This window comes from Neopelma chrysocephalum, unplaced genomic scaffold (genome assembly GCF_003984885.1).
Source record: "Neopelma chrysocephalum unplaced genomic scaffold, ASM398488v2 Primary Assembly neopelma1_143, whole genome shotgun sequence".
NCBI lineage: Eukaryota > Metazoa > Chordata > Aves > Passeriformes > Pipridae > Neopelma > Neopelma chrysocephalum.
The window spans coordinates 956385-973674 of NW_020897805.1; the positions used below are offsets into that span (position 1 = coordinate 956385).

General features: G+C 41.2%; 1 protein-coding gene and 1 long non-coding RNA gene across 6 annotated transcripts in view; one reads left to right on the top strand and one right to left on the bottom strand.

The window, feature by feature from the left end:
* The window catches only part of PIK3AP1 (phosphoinositide-3-kinase adaptor protein 1), a 43262-nt gene extending 27115 nt beyond the window's left edge, over positions 1-16147 (top strand). For all 5 annotated transcript variants that reach the window (XM_027700013.1, XM_027700014.1, XM_027700015.1 and 2 more), the window contains 10 exons: positions 1662-1851; positions 7290-7385; positions 7914-8093; positions 8876-8938; positions 9868-10073; positions 11663-11735; positions 12076-12231; positions 13958-14028; positions 14210-14319; positions 15128-16147. In XM_027700013.1, the coding sequence (XP_027555814.1) occupies positions 1662-1851; positions 7290-7385; positions 7914-8093; positions 8876-8938; positions 9868-10073; positions 11663-11735; positions 12076-12231; positions 13958-14028; positions 14210-14319; positions 15128-15182 (1200 nt within the window). In that variant the 3' untranslated portion in view covers positions 15183-16147. The remainder of the gene's footprint in view (positions 1-1661; positions 1852-7289; positions 7386-7913; positions 8094-8875; positions 8939-9867; positions 10074-11662; positions 11736-12075; positions 12232-13957; positions 14029-14209; positions 14320-15127) is intronic.
* LOC113975711 lies at positions 9982-16178 on the bottom strand. Its single transcript, XR_003536896.1, has 3 exons — positions 16107-16178; positions 11113-11285; positions 9982-10891 (listed from the first exon to the last, which is right to left on the bottom strand). It is a non-coding gene; the product is annotated as an uncharacterized LOC113975711 (long non-coding RNA).
* Between the last annotated feature and the right edge of the window lie 1112 nt (positions 16179-17290).

Here is a 17290-nt window from a genome sequence, read left to right on the forward strand (position 1 = left end):
CTGTGTAGTCTACCTGCTCCACTTGATATCCATTTTTTCCTGCATTTCTTCCTTCCAATTCACAATTCAGTTCTCTTTGAGCTAACCCCACCCCCAGGAAGCAGCACTCTGACTTGTCCAGATTAGGACATGGACCTGACTCCAGCTGCACCAAGCAATTGTTTCTGTGGGGTACCTTGGGTATGCGTGGAGTTTATCCTTTCTTTTCAATTTGAACTGTTTCAGGCCTGTATGTTTCAAAATAACAAGAAGCTCCTTGGCTCACATCACATGAATTCTATTTGCTTTTGCTTTCAGTTGAAAAGTTGTGTGTAATTGTCCTTAAAAATTGTCAGAATGGAGGGTGATAGATCTGTTAGCCTTAATGTGGTTCTGCCAGCCAATTACAGTAGTGTTTAAACCCTATTTAGGAGGTATGGGTGGTTCTTGGATTTGGGGCTTGCTTCTTGATATAAGCACGAATTTAGGATTATACATTAGAGCTAAATAAAAGTTATTGTGTGTTCTGAGATCAGAAGAGCTGCAGAAACCGTAAATTGTTTGATCAAAATCTTTGCGTTGGGGTAAGTGAGAGATGTGCAGGAAGTCCTTCCAACCTCTTATTGCATTAGTGTGCTCCTCCCATATTCTCTCCACCAGCACAGAGACAGCTGTGTTAAGAGTAGTTCCTGCTTATTGACGGTCAAGCTGTGCGGCATAGTACCAGAGCACACAAACCATCTGCACCAGTGTGACAACTGCAAGGTAGTGACTAGAATCACTACTAGTATGGATATCTGAAAATCCCAGTAAACCCCTTTACTCACCTTATTTTCACTCTAGCAAAGGTTCCTCTGCACCTCTGTAGAGCATCTTATGAGCTACTGGCCTGACTCATTTTGAAGGGAAGCATGTGTAGACAGTTTTGACACACATGCCCGTGAGTTGGCATTTGTGGATGGAAGAATATCTTGTAGTATTGTGACTGGTTAAGATGACTGTGCTTGTGACATAGTTGGAACTTGGGAGTAGGATGGAATGAAACTTTACATTTTTCTCCCTGGTGTGGTTTGGTGAAGATCTGCATTCTTCCCCTGCTCTGTGTTGCAAATATGTGAAAAAGGGTTCTGCTGTCCTGTGAATTAGAAGTTGCCTGTATTATGTGAACAGCTGCCTGCTGTGAGGTTTCCTGTTAATATCACAGAAAAGGGTCTGTGTACTCCCACTCTGGGTGTTACATGCTGCTGCTAATGGCCAAGAAACTGAAACTGAATCTACATCAAAGCTAAAACTTCGCTATCTTGCAGGTGCTCTGCATGTGGCAAGCTTTCCCCCTTATGGTTAGCTACGCTTGCCCCAAAATAGCCTTTGACAAGCATTTGTATTTTTAGAATGAGCTATGCCTATCTGGGAGTTTGCAGATATTGGGTTGGACATGAAATTGAAGGGGTGAGAGACTGTAATGGCTCTTCAGAATGTGTTAGGACCAACTTGTTTCACCTTCCTTACCTATTACTACAACATAGATCTTGAAGGCCTTAATCTTTGGGAATGCGCTACCTTTAGGTGTTTTTTTCCATAAGTGATGGGAGAACGAGGTATTATTTGCTTGCTTTGATTCTCCACATTCTTTATTTAAATGGGACTTGAACTCTTTTTTTCTTGCCCTCCTTCCTCTCCAGGAAACTGCAGATATGCTGAAGAGTCACATTAAGGAAGAGCTGATGCAAGGCGAGGAGGATGAGTCTATTTATGAGTCCATGGCTCATCTGTCCACAGATCTGTTAATGAAGTGTTCCTTGAATCCTGGCTCCGATGAAGAGCTTTATGAATCCATGGCTGGATTTGTCCCTGGTGCTCCAGAAGATCTCTGTATGTATATTCATAGAATCACAGAATCATAGGATGGTTTGGGTTAGAAGGTACCTCTAAAGCTCACCTCATCCAACCTCCCTGCAATGAGCAGACACATCTTCAAACAGATCAGGTTGCTCAGAGCACCTGTCTCTCAGACACAGTAGCACTGCAGTTACAGCTTTTCTGCTCTCACCACAAGGAAACTACGCTCCATCTCTAATATTGGCAGCTGATAAAATTGCTCTATACTTTTTTTTGATTGCTAGTGTACAAGATCAAGAGCTGTTTCCTCAGTGTTTTGAGGACTCCCTGAACCTTGAGCAAGTAATGTAGCATATAGAAAAGACTAAATTTTCTACCATGTTCTGATTCTCCCTCCTGAGAACCGGTGGCCTAAGGGCACTCTAAGTTACAGACACCAACAAAAAAGGTGTGATTTTACTGACAACTGGGAAACTGAAAAAACAAGAGCTGAGCTTTAGCACAACAGCTTGAAAGCAAAGGGAGCATATAGAAATACATCTACTGGAAAGATTATAATTGAAAAATCATTATTCTAATACAGTCATTTATTGCTAAAAATATAGAGCTAATTCTGATAAATATGCAGTTGTTTAACTTTTTCACCATTCCATTAATATTCAGTGAGGCCAATTGCAAATATCAAGTTAAATACCTATGTTAAGCAATTGTAAATTTGCTGTTCTTACTTACCTGCTTATTTGGTCTGGCTTCATCCCACTGATATATTTTATGATTCCCATGATGAGCAAAGAATCTAACCTCTTATAATTTAAGTACCTCCATAAGGACTTCTAGTGTTTCTGCAGGTTTTAAGTGTGCTCCCTCCAGGGAAAAGTTTTCTTTCTGAAGCACTTTTGCTTATAGGCTGTATTGGTCCTGGGCTGTTTTTCTCCTCTTTTAGATTACATGATACTATAAAACACATTTTCCTTGATTATTGAGTCCAGAAGACTCTGTCAGTTCTTTGCCTGAAATCATAGATTCTTCTCTGCAAAGTTTTGTTTGGTCGCTGCAGGGATAATTTTGCTGCCAAAACCAGGATTATTCTGCTATTCTGCCTTCAGGTGGAGATAAGCAGTAAGTCGGGTTGGACTTGTAAGAAACAAAGCTGCTGTTGTTTGCAGTAATGGGGGTGAGTTTCTAGATGTTTGCAAGCTCTGCCTGCAATCAGTACACAGCTGAATGGAGTTGATTGAGGAAGCCTGTGCAGGGGGAAAAAGCATGCTTAAAACTACTAAGCCCAACTTGTCTTCTTCAAGCCCTGAAATGCCCATATCTCCCAGAAACTATGCAGGGGATATTCCTTTCTTTCATGTATGCAAATCAAGCTCCCTGTAATTTATCACTTTGGAACTGGACTCTGAAAAGCCTCTCCCGCTTTTTCTGGAGTTCTAGTATGTTGCCTCTGCACACAAAGCTCTGCTGCCTTCTACTCAGGAGTCTTTTATTGAAATTCTCTGTTTTTCTTATGTAGTCTGTTAGTCTTTGCCTGAAGCATATTTACAGCTTGCCTGAAAAGTGCTTAAAAACTACCTGTATTGTAACAGGTAAGTTTAAATTGGCACAGTTCTTGACACTTAGATTGTTTCTCTCAAAGTTAAAAGTGTTTCATTACTATTTAGAACACAAACAATACACAGGCAAAGCCCCACTGAAATTAATGGGAGTGCTGGCTGGTTTAGAACTGCCATCACAAATGAAGGATTCAAGCTTTTGTACTGACTTAAAGGTTTGTGAGGATGAAAAGCTCACTAGGAAATCATAATTAACTTCTACTGAGGTACTTTCTCTAATAATTACTCTTATGTGAATAGATATGACTGTGGCATAGAGGACAATACCTGGTTTATTTTAAGTGTAGCCATACTGTGGCAGTGTGCCTATTTATTGTGGTCAAGGCAGGCTTCCACCTCAGCTTTTCAGAGACTGATCAAAGGAAGGGCAGATACCCGAGGGTCAATTTGTCTGGCAGGAACTGGTTTGAGAATAAGGTAACACAGGACTGGAGCCATTGTAATGAGTTAAAAGTAGTAGCAAATACTTGGATACCAGAGTGTTTTGTTGTATTTTTCTTCACACTTCTGATTTTTCAATGCAATTTTATATTTTTTTTCTCTCTGCATTTGGTCTTGGGAAAACATTTTCAGAGAGAGTGCAGAAGCTGTGCAAGGGCCCAGTTTTGCTTGAACTGACACTGCTTAAGTTGCACACACCTGTGTTGCATTGCTAGTTGTGCCTTTAAGGTTTGGAATAATTGACAGAACTTAAAAAAATGGAAAAGGTTTTGTTCATCTACAGAACACTGCCTCCCCTCCTCTGAAGGGGAGCATTCTTTCCCAGGTAGGTCTTAATGCCCTGATATAATGCCCTGAGCAGTGTAGGTCATAAAGTATTCCTAAGCACATCAGTAGGACCTTACTAGCTCTTGCTATACCTAAATTGCCATTCTTTATTAATGAATTTGAATTGCCTTCTATAATTTTTTATCATTAATCTGATTGTTCCTTCCTCAGAAGAGCACTTCCCTCATGCTTCACTCTTACTACACTTTTAAAATACCTGTACAGTTAAATATAATTTTCCAGAATTTGCTTCAGGTTTGTGCAGGTTGCAGGTAAATGTCATTTAGCTGAGTCACACAGTAGCTGAACAGCAAAAGGGGAGGGTTGCCTCCACCATATCGGACTGGTACTAGGAACTACAGCATCAGATAAAGTGCTTTCCTTGTTCTGCTTTCCTTTCACCAGCACCTCCTGCTGATTTTTGCAAAACAGTATTTTGAGTAGGCTGCAGTTGAGCACAGGAGGAACTCTGAGAGCAAGGCCTCTTCAAAGTGCTGAAAACCTGTTTGATTTGTGTGAAGATTAAACAGTCTGGTTTGTGTGTGGTGTTATGCTGTTTTACTTAGGGAGAGAGTTAGGCTGAATTCCCACTGTCCAAGGTCTGACACTGACAGTAGCTGAGAGCTGGTTGAAACATCTGGACTCATAACAGTGTTTCTATATTAATGAACTGTGTGGACACTCAGACTCTGTATAGTGTGAGTTTCATGCAGAGATTTAATCCTTTAACCTAGAGAGTTTCAGCTGACTAAAGTCCATTGTCCTGTAATTTGCAGACCTCTAACACCTAAAGAATAGATGTTAGTTCATATGTGAATAAGTTGTGATGCCCTTATTCTACTTTCTTGCATACTCCCTCCCTCCTCCACCATGTTATTCTCTTGAGACCAAACTTTCAGCACTGTTCTCATTGATTTTTATTTTTGCCTTAGTTAATGCAAGAAACAGTAACCTTGTCATCCTTAAGCAAGCTGAGATAACTGTGCACAAAAATATAACTGCTTATAAAGTTCTGAGTTGTGATTTATGCCAACGCATTGAATCTTTTGTCTTGCATAATGAAGGACTGGTCTCTGTAAAGAGGTAGCTTGCTTTGTGTGCAGGAATACCTGGCATCTAGTGTTTACAAATGTTTACGGGGGGAAGGGTGATCCTACTTTCTAAAGGGTTCCCACACATGGATATTTTAGCTGTTGTGAAGGGTCTATAGGTCATAATTCATCTTCTGTATGTCTGTTTGCAGGTTGGTTGAGCTCCCTTCTGAAGCTTTAAACCTGCAAAGGGAAACTGAAACTCTGAATAAATATCTTTTAGCTACTAAATTCTGATTTCTAGGAACTGCTTAACCCTCTTCCTGCTAATCCTTCAGACCAACTTTCCCTAGTAGCCTCAGGAAAATCTGGTGACCTTTCCTGTAATACCCGTTTGTGTGTGCCACCTTCTTGTCACTTCTGTCTCACTGGCCTGTTTTCGCAGCAAGTGGAGAAGGTGGTGTCACTTACAAATTGGAGAACTTCTTTTCAGTTATGGTATATGGATGAGGTGTTAGGTCTCCTCTGTATGCAACAGGCCTGTGTTCAAGAAGGTAGCGAGGTGGCAATCTTGTCTTCTGAGGAGAACTAGTTAGCTGATTAATTTAACTCTACTATGTGATAGAAAGCAAAACCTGCAATACTCTGCACTGATGGTTTAGTAATCCTGTGGAGCACAGCCATAACTGGGAAGATACTGTTTCCTACACAGAGAATGAAAGGAACTTTGCACACCTGTCCTGTTCTGCCCGCAAACCCATAAAGAAGTGGCTTTCCTCTGGGTCGGTGTTTGCTACAGGTTCATTTCTAAAAGCTATGTTAAAAATAATCAAGGTGGCTGTAAGGTGGAAAAATCGCTCTACAGAAAACTTCAGGTCTATAGTGCTGATTCTTTAGCATGCTCAAATGTCAAATCTGTGCTTTCATGTAATGCAGTGACACTTACATGAACTTTGTATTTAGTTGATGGTGAGGAGATTAGCTCCAGCAGCATGCAACGAGGCACAGACAGCAGAGCTCTTAAGAAGCTGCTGGTGTGGTTAGTCCACACAGCATGCAGTAGTGCCGTAGCTATGCTGGAGGTATTCCTGTGCAGTTAAATCTAGGTTGAGTGCATTCATATGACTGTTAGTGAGTCCTTTGACAATTGGTGATTTAAAAAAAAAAAAAGAAAAAAAACAAACACAAAATCTTGCTGACATATTCTTATTGCTTTTTCATAATCGCAGCTTTGCAGGAAAGTAATAAGAAATATTAGAAAATATAAAAATACATTTATAAAAATATTTCATATTCTCGCATGTAACCCAAACCATCTAGTTTATATAGCAATAGAATTATGGCACAGTAATAGATATGCCTCAACAATTCACTTAGTAATCAGTCTTGTTTTTAATATCATTAGCAGCATGGTTGCCTAACATTTAATTTTAGTTTTAGGATTAGTTTTAGGGTTACAGTGAGGTTGACCCTTTTTTTAAAAAAATTGGAATTCTTCATGTGAAACACTGAATTACTGTTTGCTGTCACTCCTTCCTCGATACTGGATTATCATCTGACCCCCTAAACACCTTCCAGTCTAACTAATTAACTCAGCCAACTGTTTTGACTTTTAGCTAATAAATGAAACAAACACTATTTTCTGGGTCATGGGAAAATTGCCTTTAATGTCTTGCCTTGCAAAATTGCAGGCTTCCTCTCGGGAGCCCTGTGCAGAGGCCAAAACTTTAATCTGCCCGACATACTCTCAATAGTAACCAATACTTGGTGCCTGCTTGAAGCCTTGTCAGAACTTCTCAAGCAGTGTTAGTCACCCTCAAGTGTAAGCATCAGGCAGCTGGAAAAGATTTGTGCAGAGTGGACTGAACATGGCAACTCAGAAGCCTTTTTTGAGGAAAATGTCTGGTCAGTTGCCCAGTTTCTTCTTTGATTGTCACCACAAACCAAAGGTCCAGTCAGAAATACCACATCAGTTTATTATATTATATTATATTACATTGTTCCACACATTTAAGGATATAATTAACAGGTTCATAATTCTGATTTTTTTTTTCAGATGTAGAGATGCTTCAGTCCAAACCAGACACTCCAGTTGCTGGAGATGAAGTTTCTTTAACTACAAAAGACTCCATGCTCCGCAGGTTTTTAGAAGGTAAGACCTGTTTGGAGGGAGGGATGGCAGCAGCACAGTTACAGCAATTAAATAGAATTTGAGATTTCTTGTTCATCTCTTAAGGATAGGAGATAGTCCCCACTGTTTGCTTGCTTCAGACAAAGGAACAATTCTCTTTAGTACTTTGTAGACTATCATAAATAGCTTTTGGAAACCAGTGCTCTGTTTGATTTGTTAACTATTATAGTATGTCAATTAACTGGAATTAATTAAACTAATTGTTCTTCAAGTTCTTAAAAAGAGTTAGGAGGTTTTTCACTATTTCTTCACCAAAACAGGTGGTACAGGTTTAGTGGCAAACAGTTACATGCTACTAGATGTTCATGACTTTATCAAGTCAAGTCCTGTCCTGAAGGGCTTTGGCACACTAAAGTCACTGCAGAACTGGATGCTTTTGCCTGTGACATGGCCAGCTTGGTAAGAATGTGGTACATAATGCATCTGGAGGGATCCAGTGTTCAGTGAAGTGACCAGGTTGTTATTCTTACAAACTGTACTCTGTTGTAGGCGGTAGCATGGATGTGCCAGATTCAGAGGAAGGAGTTTACGAGCCATGTGGTGAAGATGTATACTACCCAGTGGAACAAGATACTTTTCCACAGGAAATGGCTAACAGACCTCCAGTTCCTGTTCCAAGACCAGAGTCTAGTTCTCCACAGCCAGACAATGAGCTGTACATCTCCAAAAGTGAGTTGGGTACCAGTGGAATTGTAGACTAGTCAACTGCAGTATGGCATTGACATGGGCTTCAGTTGCCAAATAAATGCTAAGAAAGCCTAAGCTTTTTGATATCCCTGTATTATTTGACTCTGGAGTTGGACCACCTTTGGGATCCAATTTCATATGTTTTTCATCTTCTGTCTACTCTGAAAATATGGAGATATTGTATCTCAAGATCGTGGCCTGAGCTTGCTCTTAATGAAAGAAGTAGGATGACAGATTACCCCCAAATGGTATAAACAAATCCAACTAAATAGGAAAGATCCTGATATTATAAGGACGCAATCAAGCTAATAAATTGAGACATTGCTGCTCTGTAATAGTATCATTGATTCAATCACATTTATATAGGACATGATCTCCCTCTGAGATGGGGTTTAATTGAAATTGCAGAAGATTGTGCCTCTTAGTTTGCTAGGCAGTTTTGGAAATCTTGGTCTTATTTCACAAACATTCTCACAAGAACCACAGTACCATGTGAGAGAGTAATTTCAGTGACTTCTCCCTCCTCCCATGACAGGACTGTGGGGAGAGCATGTCCAGATTTCTTTTAGAGGTGACTGGGCTAAAGTCTTTGAGGTCGATAGAAAGGGAATTCTTCTGTACAGATCTTTGTTTTCTTCAATGGACTTAGTAGGGGAACGGAAGCTGTAATGCACTGCAAAATTGTGTGTGCTTCCCATATTCATCCTTGCTATTTCTCTCTTCATGAGATGTATTTCAGTATCTAAAGAATGTTTGTTTTGCAGTTTTTGCACAGAAAGCTCAAAGACCTGAGAATCTTTATGTCCCTAGAGGAAGGATTAAGAAAGGTAAGTCAGAAGTTCACTCTGAAAATCCTTCCAGTAATCCAAAAGCAGATCTGCTGAGATAGCTTCATTTGTGTGAAATATGACAGAATAGACTATTTTACAAAGCTCTGGGGATAATAGTCCTTTATGAATGACCCAACCTTTTTGACATCGTGACATTGGAAACTTTTATAACTATATCCTTTTATCATTACTCTACATGTATCCCCTGTCTTGGAGTTTATCCTCAGTCAGGATCATAATGGTCATTGAAGTCCTTTTTTATGGTGTGAACCATATTACTTCATGCAAATGATGTCCCACTTTTAATGTTCTGTATATAGCCACTCCTTGTTAATCATTATTTCCCATGATTTCACTTTTAGTGAACTGATTGCCATTGCTCTCTGCATCTCCAAAACTCTGTCCTCATACTTTCACTTCTTATCCTGTGCACTATCAGAGTGCCAGGTACCACATCTAAGCTTTTATCTCATGTGTTGGGAACTCCTCTTTATGTTACAAATGAGTTACAAAATGCCAGCATCAGTAGAATGAGTTTTCAATTTCTGGACTTATGCTGTACAAATTACCTAGGAAGAGTCTAGGTTTGTGACTGCCAAGGTGAAAGCTCTGTTTTGTGGATTGCTGAGAAAGCTGAGCACTTCAAGGAATACATTTTGTGATGTTCACTTAAATTATGTTTTTAAGAACAGAGATTATCTCTGGGAAATATCTGTGTACAAGGCTACCTCTCAGCTGGGCTTTTAGCCTTAACGAGTAGCAGGATGGCCTAAGAACAAAACACTTCTTAGAAAACATTCAGTCTGTAATATTGATAATTTTTTTTTTAATCTCTGCTATATCAAGGGTGCTTGAGCTCTTTCTATTCAGTGAGGAAGGCAGATGCCACAAGTTCAATAATACTTTTGATGGTGTTCTCTCTTCAGAGACAATAGTCAGGCCTGTAAGGGACCTGTCTCAATCAAGCATATATGATCCATTTGCTGGAATGAAAACCCCAGGCCAACGGCAGCTGATTACATTACAGGAGCAAGTGAAAATGGGCATACTCACTGTGGATGAAGCTGTACTTCATTTTAAGGAGTGGCAACTGAATCAGAAAAAGAGATCGGAATCATTCCGGTTCCAACAGGTACAGACTTACTCTACTGTTTAAGAAATACATCTGTCTCTCTAGGTTATATCACAAGCTGTTTCAGTGCAGGTACATTTCTTTCCCAGTTGGAGCAGGAAGGCTGCTGTCTGCTAACTCTGCTAACTAGCAGAGTTCTCTCCTGACATGGAGGGGCTGTTCCCAGGCAGCAGCAAGCAGGTAGCTGTTATGCAGATCTGATTGTCTTGCAGTAGTACTGTTAGTTTTTGGAGATCTGTGCACTACGAATTGGACCAAATCCAGTTGGCTAAATTACCTTTCCAGAGGTCACCTAGCAGCTACCTGCTGGCAGGGGACTTCTGGGATGAACATGTAGCTTGTCAGTTCTCATCCATTTCAGATCAGTGAAGACTGTGTCCCAGATGGTGTGTTGGCTGAGAAGTCCTAGCTGGTAGATGGTCTGATCCCTCCCTGGGTGTTTGTTGATGGCTCCAGGACTGTTCTTTGCAGCTGGGCAAGGTCTAGCAACAGTCATTAGTAAAAGCAGGGTGTTTGGGTGGCTTAACTGAATGAGGGAGTCATTTTGTTGGCAGCAGCAACATAATGACTGATGTAACTAGCAGTCACAGTTTAAAATTTTCATTCTCAAGTCAGAGGCTCCCTCTTTAAACCCACTGCTTGCTTCTTTTGGAGCCTTTTGTTCGTGCTGTGGCAGTCTGCTCTTACACTTGAGGTGCCGGCCTCCAGTGTGTGACATTGTTTTGGAAGCTGTCAGAACAAAGTCAAGGCTTTTCTCCTCCTCATTCTCACTTGGAAGGGTCTTCTCTACCCAGAAACAGTCAGAGGAATCCCTTCTCCTGTCAGTGAAGAACACAGTGCTACTTTAGTAGTTGTCTGTAGAAGAGATGAAGTGGTATGCTCTGTGCCCCATCCCATGAGCAGCTTTCAAAGTCTCTGCTTCAAATCTTGCTTCATGGTACAGCAATTGCTTCACTTGCTTTTCCACTGATTCCACCATATTTCCTTTCAGATATGTACATATTTCCCTACTGAAAAAAGTTGTCTTTTTTCTACCCACCTTTTCATACTGTAAGGTGCAGTATGCTGCCACACAATGGTGAAGAGACTTTGCTCCCAGTTACATTTCCAGGTGTCCCCTCTTGCTTCAGTGGGGATGTCCTGAATTCTTTGAGTTGTCCCTCACGCTCTGGGATGTGTGGCAGCCTTTTCTGTCCCTGCAGTCAGAATTACCTGTTTATTAGTACAGAAAGGACTTTGCAGTTAGTTTAGTTGATTGTGGGTCTTGTTTCTGTGCCAATGTCACAGTGAAAACAGAAAATAGAGGGAGTTCTACACCCAGTGTGCTGCTTATCTGCAGCTGAGTGTGTGAACTTGACCTTAACATATACAATGATCATCTAAAAAATCTTGGCTTCTGAAAGGCACACATGGGTTTCTGAAGGGAATAGATTAAAACCTGTTGACATGGTTTGGACTTCAGCCAGGTCTAGCAGGCTTTGTTACAGCTTGGCTGCAAAGTTAGATGAAATATAATATTAGTTTTGTCAGAAAGCTGCTCATCCTCCTTTAGCCAAAGCCCTGAAAAACATACCTTGTGATGTTTCTAGGAAAATCTGAAACGTCTACGAGACAGCATAACCAGGAGGCAAATGGAGAAGCAAAAAAAAGACAAAAGTGCAGGTAACAGTCTCTGATTCACACATTGTCTGGTAATGAAGCACCTAACCATATTAATAGGCTCTTCAGGCAGAAATATGTCTGTGTATATTGTATTTCTGTGATATTTTAACATGCACATCCATGTGCCAGTTGGCAAAAGCATAGGGAAGTTTCTTTACTCCTCAGTTTCACAGACAAGGAAAATATGCCCACATCTGCGGAGTGCATCTTGATTCATTCATGTATAGTTATGATTGCCCTTATGTGATTGTGTTTAACTTTGTTCTTAAGTGCAAAACTGTCTCTCAGAGGCTATAGATCCTTGCATAGATCTTTCTGAGCTGTTCATTTTCACTTCCAGATTTAGAAATTACAGTACCCATTCGACGTTCTCATAATACTTCGGGGAGACCAGAATGTGGAATATATGAATACACCCCCAGGAAAAACATTTTTCCACCAAAAAAGGAGTTAAAGCGAGGAGACTGGAAAACAGAAAGCACATCCAGCACAACAAGTAAGCAAGCCCTGAGTGTTACCCTCTCTACAGGAAAGCTGGATGGAAAACACTTCCCCAGCCTGACCCTCGAGTCAACTCAGGGGACAGGACTTCTGTTCCTGAATCCCAGCACTGGCACTGCCACCCCAAACCCTGCATGCCTCAGGCTGGCTGTTCTCAAAACTGTAAAAGCAACTCCAGGTGTACATCAAGTGGTCTGGGCATCTTGTGTGTGCATCTCTGCAGGAGGAGAACCTGAAAGCTGAGCAAAAGATTCCCTTGAGTCTTCTTGGGGAAGGCATACCACCTGTCTGCAGTTCTGAAAAGTAGATGGCAGCTGCTCTCTCATTGAAAAGGATGCTCCCGTGCTGTGACTGCCAGCAGGCTGTGTGCTCTTCTGGCCTGAAGGGCATATTCATATTTCAGGCTGGGAACCAGTCTCTACATGTCATTTCCTCGATTGTTGTAGAAAAAGGACAGCATTTTTCATTGGTAACTGTGGGACCTCTTGAGTGACTTGGACAGTCAGCACATTTTTATTATCTTTGGTTTTCATTAGGTTTAATTTGTGCAAATTAAATCCCTGCATTCTTGCTCTTATTGCAGACTGAGCAATTCTTGCAGAAAGCATTAGGATCATTTTGGTCCTCTGAAAGGAAAACTGAGTCCCAGTGAGATTACTGCCTTTGACTTGGCAAGATATAGCTGGCACACATCGAGAATAGGTGCCAGAGGAAGCTGACTGAACCAGTAACTTGCATACAAGCAGTTGTGAGAGAAATGTTAAGAGTCTGCAGAGTTCTCTGTGTGCAGCCTGGTGCTCTTTCTCATGGTGTGACTGTGAGAATGGACCATACCACAGTATTTAGCACTCTTAAGTGCTGCTGTTTGTACCAGCTGACAAAGAGAGTTATGTTACGAAAGCTAGTAGGGAGGGGGCTGCATCTTAGGAGAAAACCTCTAGCTACCATTTCAGTGTAGAGGTTTCTGAATATTAGTGTCCCAGTATTTCACAGCCCTATAGAACATTATCTGTTTATGGCTGAAACCAGCCATAACAGTGTAGGATATGTTAGTGAGTTGCTGTCACCTTTGGAGATGGCATGACTGATTGCAAAAACAATCCGTCCTCTGAGTCCATGACAGTTAAATGGGTTCATATAGATGGTTGCTAAAGGTTGTATGAACAAACTTGTCATTTTAGCTTGGAAACAGACTAGGAAACATTCTTGCAATGAGTGAGGGTTATTGTGGGAGGAGGTGCTAAGCATCTATTTGGAACAATAACCTCTCAAGCAGTCACTTATTCCAGTAATAAATATGTGACAGTGCTCAGAGCTGTCTACCTTCGTGCAGTTGTTAAAGATATGGGGACTGATAATTTAAATATACATAAATGCTGGGTGTACAACCCCTGTGAAAATATTTGCCTGACTTGCCAGGTGTTATTGGCACCAGATCTTTTCAGTTAAACCATGCTTGTGAGTATTTAACAGAAGACTGGATCTAGATAGGGGAGAAAGAAAGCATAATTGAATAGCGTGGCCCTGCGGTTTGCGTTGTATGAAGTGCTGCTCTTTGGATCCTGAACGTGTGAAAAATAACAGTGGAAATAAATTAAAGAAGCATTAAATTATGTGTGCAAGAGTTAAGCATGAGGTTAAAAGAGCCCTGAGTTAGTGATTTGCAGTTAAATCACCAGAATTTAATAATCAGTTTGTTTTGTCTTGCTTACTCACTCTAGGTAGTGCAAGTAACCGCTCCAGCACTCGGAGCATATTGAGTGTCAGCAGTGGGATGGAAGGAGACAGTGAGGTAAGCTCTCACCTCTGCTATATACTGCTGTTCTTAAGTACATGGCTTTGTTTTCATGCAAAAAAAAGGAGCTCAGAGATGGTACTGCATTTGCAGAAATGGAAGAATGTAGCCACTTCTGTCGTGAAGCTAGCAAGAACCAAATCTTGCTGGTCTGTAAACACTTCTCTTTGTTTTGTAGGACAATGAAGTCCCAGAAACAACTAGAAGCCGCAGCCCAGTTGCCCACCAAGCAGAGAGGCTGCCTTTCCCGGAAAGGCCTCCCAGAGTGCCTCCTCGAGGTGCAAGCAGGTAAAGCTAAAAGGCAGCTCAAAAATGAGTTTTCCCTGAATCCGTATGGAAGCCTTGGACAGAAAGTGAGGCTGGCAGCAGGGCAGGAAGCAAGTGTGTCTTTGAACAAAATCTACCAGACTCTTATCTGTCCAACACACACTGTTAGGAATTGTAAGATCCTTGTTTCTCATCTGTAATACCTGGAGGAATCAGTTTCCTAGTTGGTAACATTCCTGCTGCAGTGCTGTCACTGAGGTTCATGCACGGCACCACAAACTTAAGTAACTTGTAAACATTCCAAACAGGCCAACCAGTGCAAGTCTGTGAAGTCCAAGCCCCAGAAAGTTATCTCAGTACAGATACTAATAAAATTCTCCAACTGCTAAAGCAGTAATTACCACTGTGTCGGTGCAGCAAGTTCTGTATGTTGGCTTGGCTCTGGCAAGGAATATAGTTGGAATTTGTCTGTAGTCTGTTGGAAAAAAGACTTAGAATCTTTTCATCTCTTCCTATTGCTTTTCATACAATTTTCAGGAGAAAGCTACCATACTATCAAAGTTTTACTCCAACTAAGTATTCTAGCATCTCTTCACAGTAATAGTAGAATTACTGCAGATGAAGAGCAGAAAAATAGCTTTGACAGGAACAGGGCTTTGGCAGCTTGGCATTTGCTCTGTTGCTGAATCAGTGATAGCCTGTTTTTCTTCTTGTATGACTATTGCTTGTACAGTATTCTCACATATGATGTTATTGCATACAATGTGTTGTTCCAGAACTCTATTTTCTACTATTTTTACATGCATTTTTATTCTCTGTCTTTTTATAGGCCTGTAAGCTGTGAAGACTTTTATCCTCCACCTGTACCACCAAGAGGTCGCTGAATTTCTCAACATCTCTGGAATATGAGATTTTTTTCTGTTTATACATGTGTTTGTACAGATATTTTTTGGCTGTCTTAAATTATTTATAAGTGGGACCCAAATGTTTTCATCCTCTTCCTCCTCCCTAAAGCTCTGGTGACTTTCCCCATGATTTTCACTGAGACTTCTTGGCCTTCTATAACTTTTTTTAGTTGGAAGAATTTTGGTGCTTTGGGGCTTCATGAAAAAGTATCATGGTTGGGAAGGAGAATGCTGATGTGTGTCTTGGGAGCCCTGCACCGACATGAAGTTTCCTTTTGACCAAGAAAGCACATGTGTCCTTTCAAGAACTAAATGCTGATAAGCATTGTTACTAAAACCCTCAACATAGTCTACAAGGGCTTGACTGGAAAACATACTTGAAAAACTAAAGAAAATGAGTTGTTTGAAGAATGCTCATGACAGCAGGAGCAGGTGAATATACTGCTGTTAGGCAAAACATTGTGGGCACAGATATACTGACCTTTCAGAAGACATGGCATTCCCCTCCAGCAATCATTAAACCATGGGAGGATGAGAAATTTTCTGTCTTGAAGAATGTATTTTGCATACAGCCTTGAAAATGCCTTTTCCTTTCTCTTCCCTCCCTGAAGAGGACAGACATTAACAAGGGGTTGTGTGTGCTGCTTTTAACATGAAAATTTCCAAGGTAGTTGGTAAGGAACCTGCTGTATCACAAACCAACTGTACTTAAACCTTTTTTTGTGGAGGGGGTGGGTATGGTGTAACAAAATCACATGACTGGCCTCTCAAATTAGAGGAAGGAAATGATGGCAGTACTGTGTTCTGTATCTCTTACATGTAGTCATCATAGAAGCAATATGAAGGCATTTCACTTCATGCTCAGAAATAGTACAGTGAGTCTCCAATTATCAATGCACACACCTCACAAATTCCAGCTGTGTTTTAGCTGGCTGCAGTGGAAACAGGCAGCTTGGGGGTTGGACTCTGCTTGCTCTACAGTTCCTTTCTAGCTATGTGAATCCGCAGCAGCTGTGTCCAGCCTTTTTCTGCCTGAGGGCTTACAAACTTAAGGAGGCTTTCTGGTTTGGCTCTCTTCCAGATCTTGAAATCTTCTGTGCATATCCTGGCCCTTGGGGCAAGTATAGGTCTCTGGATGTCCAAGAGTGACACTGATGGGAATTCTTCAAGATAACAATCAGGGCAGAGAATTAAGCATCATTACTTACTTGGTTTTCAAGCCATTCTCCCTCTTCTAGCCCTGAAAAAAGACATAAATATACGTGTGTTAGGTGATCCCTCAGATGCAGGTAGGACACATAAAGCTTCTGTCTGATCATGTCAGCTCCTCTTCATCTGTGAGAGCAGGTCACAAAGTTGCAGTTCCTTTCTCTTGCAGGGTGGCAAACCCAATGTGTGAAGTGCAGGAGTGACAAGACAGCAACTGTGAATCAACCAGCACTGAATAAAGGTGGAGAAGCCCCTGCTGCTTTCAGGGATATAGGCATATGCTAAATACCATCTATGCATTAAGATCACAGTGTATGACTCCAAATGCAGTTTATATACCCTCTCCTTTTGATGATAGAGGGATGCGGGTGTTGTGCTGCAAGCCTATAGCTACAGAGGCATCTTCCTGTTGGGTTTTTTTTCCTTATTTAAAGGACCTCAGTGCCTTCTCCAGTAACTCTGGCACTATAGACTCTCACTGACAGTTTGCTCTTTGTTCACAGTTGTCAGGGGAACGGTGAGGTGGGAGCTGCCTTCCTGTGCTCCCCTTTGAATGAAACAAGGTTTCCACCACTATTAGGTCAAATTGGAAACAGGGAAGGAGGTTTTGGTGCTGAAATGAGGAAAATAGTAGCAAGGATAAGTGAAGGAATTAGAGATAAATGAAATAAGCCAAAAGAGGACATTCAGCCGCTTGATTATCTTCAGCTGTCCCATGCTTTGGTTTGCACACCGCTCCCTGGTTTTGTTTAAAAATTCCCCATCTCCTTAGTGCTGGCTGCAGCTGTGTCCCAGAGCTTGGAGACGTGATGCGATAAGAGGAATTTATCTGCTTCCACATCTGTCAGGCACAGCATAAGGTAGAATTGTAGGATGTG